This window comes from Mesitornis unicolor, unplaced genomic scaffold (assembly GCF_000695765.1).
Source record: "Mesitornis unicolor isolate BGI_N332 unplaced genomic scaffold, ASM69576v1 scaffold12201, whole genome shotgun sequence".
In the NCBI taxonomy this organism is placed as follows: Eukaryota; Metazoa; Chordata; class Aves; order Mesitornithiformes; family Mesitornithidae; genus Mesitornis; species Mesitornis unicolor.
This window is the reverse complement of record NW_010165820.1, coordinates 12,324-24,493: the sequence shown is the minus strand read 5'-3', so window position 1 is coordinate 24,493 and position 12,170 is coordinate 12,324. Positions and strand designations below refer to the sequence as shown.

Genomic DNA, 12,170 nt, shown 5'->3' with positions numbered 1-12,170 from the left:
GAAATTTGCAGTCATCCTTTTTTTGCTCTGGCACAGTTTCTCTTGATCTGCTGTCTGCCAAAGGGCTAGCTTATGCTTTCTGAATGGGACTCCTCAAATCAGAAAAGGACATCTGCATATGTGCTAGCAGCCCGCACTCATTTTATTGTCTTTGTAGAATTGACTGGTTCACTCAGTGAGAAGGTTAGTATAACTCATCTTCTCCCCAAGATTAGACCTAAAACAAGTCAAATCACAACCTAGAAGTGCCCGTTCCTTTCTACTGGTATAAAGCAAATATGGGGTCACTGACACATCTGGATACCTACATCTAAGCATAGCTGAGATGAATTCTTCCCCAAGAGCAATTCATCATAGTGATTTAAATATGAGTTGCCAGCAGGTCTGGCCTTATTTCACCCACACTGGCTATTGATGCCTGAAAAAACTCAATATGCAATTAGCTTCAGTCAAATTCTCAAAGCTTGATATAATTAGACACACTGGGCATAAGGCTGCTGCTGATAATACACCTGTATGAATGTGTTCCCCGATGGGTATTTATTTCTAATTAAACTAAGGTATGTGGATCTGGGATATGACCCAATCTAGATGATTATAATCTTCATGACAAAGATGTGGTTGGACCCTTCCATGTGTTAGGAAAGGGAAAAGCATTGTTATTCTTTTGTGGGCTCTTTTCCTTGCATTCCTTAAATGCTTCCTTCCAGACAGCCTCTTGGCTGCCACTTAGGTAACTATTTTATTAATTGGATTTCATTCAAGGCAAATCATGACTGAGAATTGCAAACAAAGTGGTAATCCTCTGAATGAACTAGTTCAGATAAGGACTGAACAGGGCAGACAGAAAAATAGTGACCCAATTTTCAACAATTGCAGGGCTTGTGATAAGTCCTGCCTTTCAAATCCACCAGATGTTTTCTGGTTCTTCCTTCTCCTAAGCCAGAAGATGCTCAGGAATAGTATGGTAGGGAGAGATAGGCAGGGCACTGGTAAGACCTATGGTATTTTGGCTGTCTGTATATACCTTCATTTTTTTCCTATAAAAGTTAGAGCTCCTTGAGCTGCTAAGGGTTTCTGGAGACAGAAAAGCAGCTGGGAGCTGTCCACTGAGCCCTGGGTGGAATAAAGATGTTGGTGTTGTCATGCTCTGCCATGTCACAGCCATCCTGGCTGGAGAGCTGGGGAGTGACAGCAACACCACCCTTTAATATTATGAAAATCCCAAGTAGATGATGAAGGGATGTGTCATGTTGCATCTCACCTTTGATAATGTACAGAAATTTCTTTCTTTCCCAGGAAGTGATCCTGTGACCTCTTATACACATGTAGGCTGTGAACATCCACAGTATCCCATGACCAGCTTCCCACAATTCGGCTGTAAGAACAAAGAACCTTCACTTTCCTTTGAGTTTGATTCATGCCAGATTCATTTATACCCCCTAGTTCTTCTGCTGGAACAGACTATGGATAGGAGATCCATAACTGCCTACAGATAAAACTCTTTCAGTGAAGTAGCCTGGGATTTACCATGGTGCTACCATAATCATATCTAGAGAAGATGTCAGTGGTGAGAATCACTTGGGATAGAGAAAGAGACTACAGCAGGGACACAGGAGCAGCAGAAGAAAGGACAAAGGGAATGGGAAGCCTTGTACTGGGAGCAGAGGTCCTAAATTCAAGGCTGTTGAATAGGTAAGGTGGAGGAGGAAAAAAGAAGAATCTACCAGCTCATTAAAACTATTTTATTTCATTTATGGGGCAGTATTTTTCATGGACCTCATAAGCACCCAGAACCATAACACAGAGACTAATCCAGTGGTCTTATTTTCTTCAATTTTCTGTTTTTAATCTGGCTTTTATTCTTTGTGTCTTCCAGGTTGAATTCACCCCTGATCAGATTGAAGGTGAGGAAGATGTGTTTCTCTTCTGTTCACAGTAACTACCAACACTAGGAGGTGCTGGAAAGTGCAGGGGTGGACATGGGTGTGGTATCAGAGCTCCCTTGAGAAGGAAGTTGGCTCCCATGCTTTAATTCATGGCTTTGCTCCTGTTCTGTCCATTCTTCAAATCCTCTGTTGAGTTGGTCAAGAGAAAAGGGGGAAAGTCATGCCTCATGCAGATTAGATACTTATTTCATTAAAGAAAGCATCATTTTCTCTGACAATGAGGCAAAACCAAATAAAAAAAGCAAAAAAACCCCAAATACACTCTCAAAACCTCAGTCCAAATATATACTTTTTCTTTAAGAAAACCCACTAAGAAAATACCAGTCTTTTCAAGAGAAAGTCTCCCAACCATACTTATGAGAAATTCTCCCTGTATTCAATCAGAATTTAATGTGCTACATTTTTGTGACATCTCTCCAGAAACCAGCAAATTAAGACAGCGATGGTGGGGCTTTTTTATTTCAAAGTAGAACATCAGCATTAGTTTCTGAACCCCTTGTCCCAACCCAAGAAACTGATACTGAAACTTCATGCATGAAGTCCTGGGAACGCTACCACTGCAGCTGTCCCTTTTTTTTTCTCAACTACCAGCCTGCTTTTTACTTAAAGCGATAATTGATAGTTGGAGTCAAACATCTGGCAGAATTTTGCATTGGTCTTTAAACACTTGGCAGAATTTGATAGAGCCTATGAAAGATGGCATCGGAAAATGAGTTAATTAGATGAAGAAAAAAATCACAGGCTGATTGGAGAGGTAGAGAAGGAAGGATTTTCTGAACTGGAACCAAATGCCACAATGCCTTAGTCGTTGAAGCTTTGCCACACACTTCCAACATTACCCTGGTATTTTCAAACCCCCTTAATGGCTTTATTTTCTGTTTTCTAATAACAGGTCGAAAATAACACATAATTGGATGCAACTGCTAATTTCTGGGAAACCTGCGCCTTTCTGAGTCCTAAAGTAATGGGAGAACCCATAGGAGAGGCACAATTCTGTGTCGCAAACCTCTGAACTATACCAGCAGCACACAATATCTGAATCTTCTATCAGTTAACGTTTTCGGGATTACAGAGAACCCACCTAGTTCCTATGTCTTGCTACTCTCCCTGTAGTTCTGAGAAAAATTAGCTCTAGAGACTTTATCAAGAAATGGGAGAAGAAGAAGTCTCTTCAGAGAACAGACTTATGACATAGGATGTCCTTGAATACCAAAGGGAAAGCCATGGGACAGGAAGCAGATAACATCATCTATGAGAGAAAGGCTATGAGACCTCCACATCCGCTACAAGAGCATATCAGAGTTATATTCACTCCTTGGTAGAGCTTAGATGCTTCAGGTGTAGAACTGTATCTATGGCACGTTTGCCCCTGGATTGTTCCTCTGTACTAGTTTGCTCATGTCAAAACCTTGGCAAGAAATGTGCCACCAGTTTAGGAAAGTGGACAATCGACATTCCAGTTCTTGAGACTGTTTTATGTTAAAAGCATAGGTTAGAAAGCAAGCACCACTTGCCATGATTTATAGCTCTTATACTGGCTGTTGGCATGACTTGAGAGTTGGAACTTAGAGGAGCTCTAGATTAAGACATCCTTTTGATTTGTTTTCTCCTTCCCATTCTCTCCTCACCCTCTCAACTTTCCAAGATTTCCAGCTCTCCTTTTCTTCTGGGTTTCAGGTGCACTTGTTTGGTTCTGGGTTCTTTTTCATCCCCATGCTGTATGTTAATTCTGTCAAATTTCCTCTTTCAGGAAGTCATCAGAAGGTCAAGATAACCTGTCAAAGCTTTATGTGTGTTGTTTGATTTCTTTTTTAATAGATCTCCAATGTATAATAATCACTCTCTCTGTTGAACTAGGTATTTCAGTGAGACTAGATGCTTCCCCATTTGTCAGCTGAAACTAGATAAATAGGAAGTCCAACCAATGTGTTAGATATTACTGGTTTTCAGCCTATCACCCAACTGATTTTCTGCTACCTGATTCTGAATTGAGGTGGTGAAGGAGAAACAAACAATGCAGCATCTCAAGGTCTTTTCCAACCCTATCTTCTAGGATACTCTGAACCTCTTGCTCTTGCTGAGGTAAAGACTTTGTTGCACCAGACTTACTTCCTAGCAAGGATACATTATATTAGCCCCCAAAATATTACTCTCAGAAAGAGGATGGTCTGTGGATGAAGCCATGTGTAACACACCCATCTTTACATGTCCTCCTGTCTCAAAGGCAAGTGAAATTCATCTGCTGTGGCAATGTGTATTTATAAAACTGGATTTGTGCCTTCTTCAGACCCCTAAATTGCTGAAAAGAGAATATGAGCTATTCAAAATGAGAAGATAGGTAGCAATTAGGCATATGAAAATACACACTGCTCCTGCCTGTGGTTTAATGGCTACCAGGAGGACAAAGGGGACCATAGCCATGGTGGTTTCATTGCTTTGATGGAAACTTGCATTAAGCCAGCAAACGCAAATGTAAATAAAATTTAAAAAAAAAGACTGCTTCTGTATATTGACAAAAAGGGGGTTCCAAACCCACAGGCCAAGGCTCTGGTGAGAGACGGTTACGTCTCATTTTAAATTTAAAAGAAAAAAAAAGAAAAGAAAAGAAAAGAAAAAAAAGAGAGAGAAATGTAAACTGTCAGTAACTCTGATGAATTGTGAACCTTTCAGAGGTGGCATGAAGGGTACTCAGGCAATTGGTCTCAGGGAGTAGGTAAAGCAGCAGGTAGATGAGAAGTTCAGGGATGTCCTGGTAACTCATCCACCTCAGCTGCTGAGACCCTCAGGAAAGGAAAGAGATGTTAGTGGGGCTCCAGCCCCCTTTCGCTGTCAGCAAGGAGTCCATGAAAATCCACTATTGCCCTCTGCTGGAGTCTGGGCTGCCGATGAGACTGGGCTCCAACCGGTGATGGAGGAGGCAAAGATCCAGGAGAGAGAGGCAGGGAGAAAGAGAAAGAGAGAGCAAAGATGAGAATGCAAAAGAGAAAACAAGGGGAGTGTTAATTAGTTCAAAATGAGCAAATGTATCACTATTTGAAAGTGTTGGATGAGGAAGGAAATGTGTAAGATATGAGTGGAATGGTAAAAATTAAAAGGGAGGGAGAAAGGAGGAGAGGCAAAACCACAACATTAGAAGAGGAAAGGAGAGAGGGAAATAAGCAAAAGAGAATAAAGAAAAGGGGAACAATGAGTAGGAGAAGGGACTGAGAAGGGAAAGATGGAGAAAATCCGTCTTGCAGAGTACATGGCTGAATGGTTGAATGAGTCAGGATCTAGGGAAAAAAGATAACCTTACTGTGTTTGGAGAGTAGAAGAGAAACATATACAGAAGAGTAACAGCAGGACAAGGGATTCAGGCATTCACAGCCAAAATGCCAAAGGGATATTTGTGATCACTCATAAAATGAGCACTATGCAGTGTGCTAATTAAAGGATAACAGCCTGTTACTGTTGTCTGTGCCCTGAGATGCTCCTCTGTCTCTGTGATGTGTCTGCAGCTCCAGTAGTAAGAGGCTACTGGAAAGTCTCCTCTGGGATACCACACTGACTCCAAATTAGTGATAGAACAGGGACCCTCTCTCATGGGAGTGCTATTGTCAAGACAATGCTGCTCATAGAGGTGAGGGACTCTCTTCAGCCAGAAATAAAGAGAAGACATGAGGATACGTTCACAAGGGTGTAGTGGAGGGGGGCTGGCTGTCTTGCAAGGGGAAGGACTCTGCATGGGTGCACAGGGGAAAGTAGGTAGATATGAAACAGCTGGAGGGAATGATTGCATCTCCACACATCTGATCTGGCCTGGTATTGATAGCTGATGGCACACCAAACATTGCTTCTCCAGATGCAATTGGACTGGGTGATAGAAAAAAGAAAACAGTGTGTCCTTGTAGATCTGCTCCTTCACAATGTTAAATGCAACAGTTGACCAATTGTAAGGTTTTTAACTTCACCTTCCTTCACCAATAGACTGTTTGTTATGTGATAATTCCAGCAGTTTATAGAATCATAGAACGGTTTGGGTTGGAAGGGACCTTTAAAGGTCATCTAGCCAAACCCTCCAGCAGTGAGCATGGACAACCTCAATTGGGTCAGGTTGCTCAGAGCCTCGTCAAACTTGACCTTAAATATTTCCAGGGATGGGGTCTCTACCACCTCTCTGGGCAACCTGCGCCAGCGTTTCACCACTCTTATTATAAAAAATTTCTTCCTTATACCCAGCCTATATCTACCCTCCCTTAGTTTAAAAACATGACCGACTCCCTGGGCTGAACAACCCCAGCTCCCTCAGCCTGTCCTCATAGTAGAGGTACTCCAGCTCCCAGATAATTTTTTTTGGCCTCTTCTGGGCTCACTCTAACAGCTCCATGTCCTGCTTGTACTGAGGGCTCCAGAGCTGGACACAGTAGCAAAGTAGAGGGGTAGAATCCACAACTCGCCCTGCTGACTATGCTTTTTTTAATGCAGCCCAGGATACAGTTGGCCTTTCGGGCTGCAAACGCACATTGTTATTGCCTGACCAGCTTTCCATCCACCAGTACCACCAAGTCCTGTTATCACAGCATATCTTGTTACCTGCTAATAGAGGTACTCCTTTATCTCAGTGGGCTGTGTCAGTGCTCTCTAAGTGTATAAATACAACATCCAGCTAGCTAATGAGCAGAAATGCTATTGAATTCTGTACCATCCTGAGTGCCCCTGATGAGCTGAAAAGCTCAAGGCCAACCATTTCTATAAGGTTTTCTGCACTTCCTGATGTTAGTTGAGACAGAAATACCATGAGAAGAGCATTTGACCTTTCCCTGATTGAACCGGAAAATGCAGGGGACGAGGAACACAAACATTGCAGATAACAGCAACAACGAAGCTCATCAAATTTGTTCCCAAACTACAAAATAAAAGGGTCAGACAGAGTTAGTTAGGGGGAAAGTCTACGCTTGCTCTGGCTTTATCTGAGGGAGCATGGTATGCATTCCTTTTCATCTTTTTGTCTTCCAGAATTTAAGGAAGCGTTCTCACTCTTTGATCGGACTCCTAAATCTGAGATGAAAATCACATATGCACAATGTGGAGATGTCTTGAGAGCTTTGGGGCAGAACCCAACCCAGGCTGAGGTCATGAAAGTGCTTGGCAGACCCAAACCAGAAGGTTGGTGTCCTTGTCTGTGTTTGTTTTGAAAAAGATAATTCCAAGAATTATTCGTGAAGCATTTCCATTTTCTGATGGAAAGATTAATTGTGAAATAACAAAGGATATCAACAGCCACTGCAAATCTCTAGCAGAAAAGTAAATGAGGGAAAAATGATCTTGCGGTCAATATAATTGTCTCAAATTTAGAAGAATGAATTAATTTAATGGCCCTGTGCATCTATGTTTTGACAATGCCAAGTTTTTGTCTTTTAAAATTGTTTTAATGACAGGCATTCACTCGTGCTTATTAAAAATGCAGATATTTTGAAGAAATCCAAAGAAACAAAAGGATAGACTGGTTGTGAGGGCACAGCTTGTTCTGCAAAAGTACGTGTTAGAAGGTCTGTAATGACTGCAGAAATATCTGCCTTCAACATTCATCCTACATGGGATATCTCTTGAGAACAAAGGAAATCTCTCTCAGACCTACATTGAGACGTTTTCTAGATTACTCTTCTATCCTCTCCTTCGATTAGAGATGGAACTGACAATTATCTGTCTATCTATCTGTTAAAAAGTCATATTTCTCTATTCGCTAGACCTCTTTCCCACTCTATACATTCTGTGTACACCTGTACTTAAAAAATTTCTGTGCTCTTAAATTTTAAATTGTGTGCTTAGAAATGTTCTCTCCCCTTTAGCTGGCGTTTATTGTCACAGTTCTGCTACCCTCATCACCTACCCATGGTGGATGTCCCTGGTTAGTCCTCAACTCTCCCAGAACCCACCAAAACTTTCCTTTCCATTGGTGTTTTCGTAGAGATGAACTCCAAGATGATTGACTTTGAGACCTTCCTACCCATGCTCCAGCATATTGCCAAGACAAAAGACACAGGCACCTATGAGGACTTCGTGGAGGGTCTGCGTGTGTTTGACAAGGAGGGGAATGGAACAGTGATGGGGGCTGAACTTCGTCACGTTTTGGCTACGCTGGGTAAAGTCAACCTTTCTTCATGCTGCTTCATCACTGAGGTTTTTCCCATACAGCTTGTATTATTAGGGGTAACCTTTATGAGGAAAACGTCTGGGAAAGACTTAAGGCATCACACTGTCCTCAGTTATAAGACTAAAAAAACCCTCTTTAATAATGAAACTAAAAATCTCTGACCTACAGCTCAAATATTTGTCTTTCCTTCTTTCTTTCTAGTGTTTTCTATTGTTCCAATAAATACTATAGTTCTATCACCATTAAAATATCCAAACATTGAAAACTCTATGTATTCCTTTAATATTTATCTCCATTTTTCTGCACCTTCAAGAAAAGTTTGAAGATGAAGCACTTTTTTGTCAGTCATCGTTTTAGCAGAAGTGTCTCTTTAATGAAAAGATACTGTTTTTTAAAGAGGGATCGATATTTCTCTGTCCTCTCAAATTTTTACTTGAGAAGCTCAGTTTTTCACAGAGAATGATGACAGAAGAATAAGTGCAGGACAGAAAATTTGGCTGTAACATAATGACAGGTTTCCAATTTGGATTAGAAGGCACTGACATGTTGTCATCTGAATTCAATGAGCATTTCTCAAAATCAGCCTTTGCTAAGTGCATTTGTCCACTATTTTTTTAAAAAAGGATAAGCCTTTCCAAAAAATATTTGATTTAGGTCAAAGGATTACAATGATGGGTTTTGATCTGGGATATCAATTCAAAAAGCCAAGCCTGTTATGCCCAGGGGTTTACATTCAATGACACATCCATCTGTGTTTATGGCACAGGGTATCAGAAAAAACCTCAATGCTATTATCATTTTTATCACTGATGCTATGGAATTGATTTGGGGACCAAATTCAGTGATGACAAAACAACCCCATGGGGTCAGGATTGTTTCCTTATCTAACCTTACCTGGGACAATGAAACCACTGTGGGCAGTTTTGTGAGCATCACAGTGCTATAAGAAATAGTTTTGTATTACCCTTCTATTTCCAGTAACCCAGATCAATGTGGCAATGTCTGATTTTCAAGCACTAATAGAAAGTATTTAAATTTGAAGAATTAACAGTTCTGTTTAGAGTGACATCTCTAAATACTGGCCAAATCCTAGCCATGGCCAAATATTCTGTAAGTTAGCACGTTTTTCTGTTTAATTTTCAAAGAATCAGTGTAATTTTCCCAGGTTCACGTCAGCTAAGGACTTGTTCCTGTTTGCCAGAACTCTGTGATGGAAAAGTGGAACAACATGAGGAGCAGGACACATGCAATGCATTTTACTTTCTTTTCATTTCTATGATTTCAGATGAAATCATCCTCAAATTTCTCCCTTGCTTTTCTGGAACTCATTGGATCTCACACTAAAATCAGTGCCTAATATCAGAATAAGAAGGTGGATTAGGTTGACCTCTGCTTAACCAGAATGAAGCCTTACAGGCAAATAGGCATCTAATATTTAGATAATTGAATTAAATGGAATGGATCACTGATCCAAATCAGAGATCTTAAGTTTGATCTTGAAATCTTTCTGAACCTCAAACTCAGAGGCAAACTAGATAGTAACTCTACTGAGTGTGCTTAGTGAGGACTTGGTTAAAAAGTGACTAAAACCTTCAAGATTTGGCACTTAGAGAAAGCTTATTCTTAGAAGAATGAGTATGTGAACATAATATCATGTGGGTTTCCATATTTATTCTGCTTTTCTGGTTTTCAGATCAAATTTTCTCAGTTTGCAAGTTCAAAAGTGCTTTCCCAGCAGTCAGCACCACAAATTAAACTGAGGAGAGAATCTCCCCCTCCTCTCTCACTCTCTCTTTTTTTTTTATTCTTGGATACTTTGAACTGTGCTTTGTAAAGTCTTTAAAAAGGGTTCATGTACTAAACAGGTATTTTGCTTTCCACTCAGGCGAGAGATTGACTGAAGAGGAAGTCGATAAGCTAATGGCTGGTCAGGAAGATGCCAATGGCTGTATCAACTACGAGGGTAGGTATGGCCACTTGAGTCTCAGCAGTGGTCATGTGCTTGAAGGCTTTGTCTCAATTATCCTAAGAAAGTTCAAACCTGTACAATATCCAACTCTTAAAGATCAGGATACATGTTTTTCCAAATTTTAGACCAATTCAGTGTCTATAATCCACCTCATACACCCCATCTGTTGAAGTTTACTTGTATTTTCCATAGCTGAATGGCCATGGCCCTTTCAGAAAGTGGGGCTGTATATTCTCATTTAGTTTGACTTTAAAAAAAACTAAAACAAACTTGTATTATTTTCTCTACCTACTCCCACTAATCCTCGTCCTCTCAAAAAGAAATCTGAATTTCTTTTGAGACTTCCTTACAGAAAATAATTAATTTTTCCTTCAAAAACTCAGCAAAACATGTTATCCTTATCATCCTTCTTGGTGTCCTATGAATCCTATTCCAGTGAAAGGGAATTGATAAATGACCCTTCTCTTTCTCTTATTTCCAGCTTTTGTGAAACATATCATGGCTAACTGAAGGCCAGGTGAGTCTCTTCTGTCCTCTTTGCATATCCTATTATTTTGGTTTTGGCGTCTGAGATAAGCTTGAAGAATTTGTAAGGGATTAATCAAAGAGAGTGAATATTCTCAGCAGGCTGTGCAAGGAAGTAGGACAAGAATGAGTGAAAGGTTTTCTTCATCCTATCTAGTGCACAGAAAATAAATTACCTTTCCACAATTGCCTGGTAAATCTGGACACCTTTATTTTAGAAGTCCAACATAAGTCCATATCCTCAAGGGATTTGGTTTCCAAAGAACATGTGCTCATTCATTTGTGATTGACTGAAAACTTCAAAGGGTGTGTATTTTTCATGTCCACTTACAAGTCCTTGCTCCTAGACTTCTCCTCAAGAGGTAGAGAGATAAAATTGAGCTGATGAGAGAACGAGTGAGCAAAAAACACGAGAAAAAGTAGATAAGAAGGAGTAATGCATGCCTGTGTTGCTGAACCTACACTTGGAAGATAATTATTGGCCTTCCATAAATCTGGCTCCCAATGCCTCCTGGCAAATGGGTTGGTCTTCCAGGAAAAGACATGAGCTTTGTCCAACAGATCTTCTGGCTTTATGCAGTAATGTTCTCCAAACCACAGTGCCATTAAGGGTATCTCTGTCTCACCATTGCAAATGAGTTGAACTTCACTTCCAGTATTTCTCGGTCATCACTTACTTTTGTATTCCTGGAAAAGGTGCCCACTGTTTTCAACTGGCATTCACCATTATTTATCTCTGTTCAGCTCTTGGGGAAGGTCTGATCTGAGAGTTAACCAACTCCATCTATTCTGCAAAGTGTATGATAGACTGGGAAAAGCAGTGGCTTTCTTTAGATTTGTTCTGGTTGTTTTGGGGTTTGTTTGTTAGGTGGGGTTTTTTTTTCCTTCTGCTTTGCTTTATTTTTATGCTCTGTCCTGACCAGGCCTGGTTTTGTTTTACTTTTGAAGCTGACATTATTCCAGCCCACTGAGACCTGTCTGCTGTGTGGTGACTTTTGATTATATTCACTGGCACCCCAGGGAGAGAATTAAGCAGAAGTCACATCCAGGTCTTTGGGACTTTTCTTCCAAGACATAATTGAACAAAATGTAAACTGGTTAAAAAAGATGACTTTATTATTATTATTATGGTGCAGTTTTCTTTCTTAAAGGCATTTATCTTTGAACCTGCACTCAGTTTTCCAACACTGGCTCCCAATTTTTAATTCCAAAAATCTAGATTGGCCCACAGCCATAGTGGGTAATCCCACAGCTAGCGTGATCCTTACTTGTTGTTTAGAGATATTTTTTAATCCTTAACTCCATTCTAAATCCACTGCCGTGGGAAATTCCCATCCCAATGCCAAAAGTCTTTCTAGCCACCTAAAGCAACATCTGCCACTGAAGAAGGCAAATGAGCAGTGGCAAGCTGTAAAGCTGGCACAGCATTGGGAGCTGCAGCATAAGAGCCAGCAAGAGTGTCTTTGCTTATGATGGGTTTGGAAAGGGAACTGAGAGCTTCTGACTCATGGAGAACCAATATGCCACTGATTTGCCAATGAGCCATGATGGGCGTCATTCAGAGGTGGCATCTTCCACTCCCTGTTGCACTGCT

At 40.6% G+C, this 12,170-nt stretch overlaps 1 protein-coding gene across 1 annotated transcript; it reads left to right on the top strand.

Moving 5' to 3' along the window:
- Window positions 1–1,879: 1,879 nt before the first annotated feature.
- On the top strand, window positions 1,880–10,561 carry MYL3 (myosin, light chain 3, alkali; ventricular, skeletal, slow; the record flags this gene model as incomplete). The annotated part of the gene is made up of 5 exons (XM_010194761.1): window positions 1,880–1,907; window positions 6,945–7,094; window positions 7,897–8,070; window positions 9,968–10,045; window positions 10,533–10,561. Coding segments are annotated over 5 exons (459 nt in total), but the record flags the coding sequence as incomplete, so codon positions are not given.
- Window positions 10,562–12,170: the final 1,609 nt, after the last annotated feature.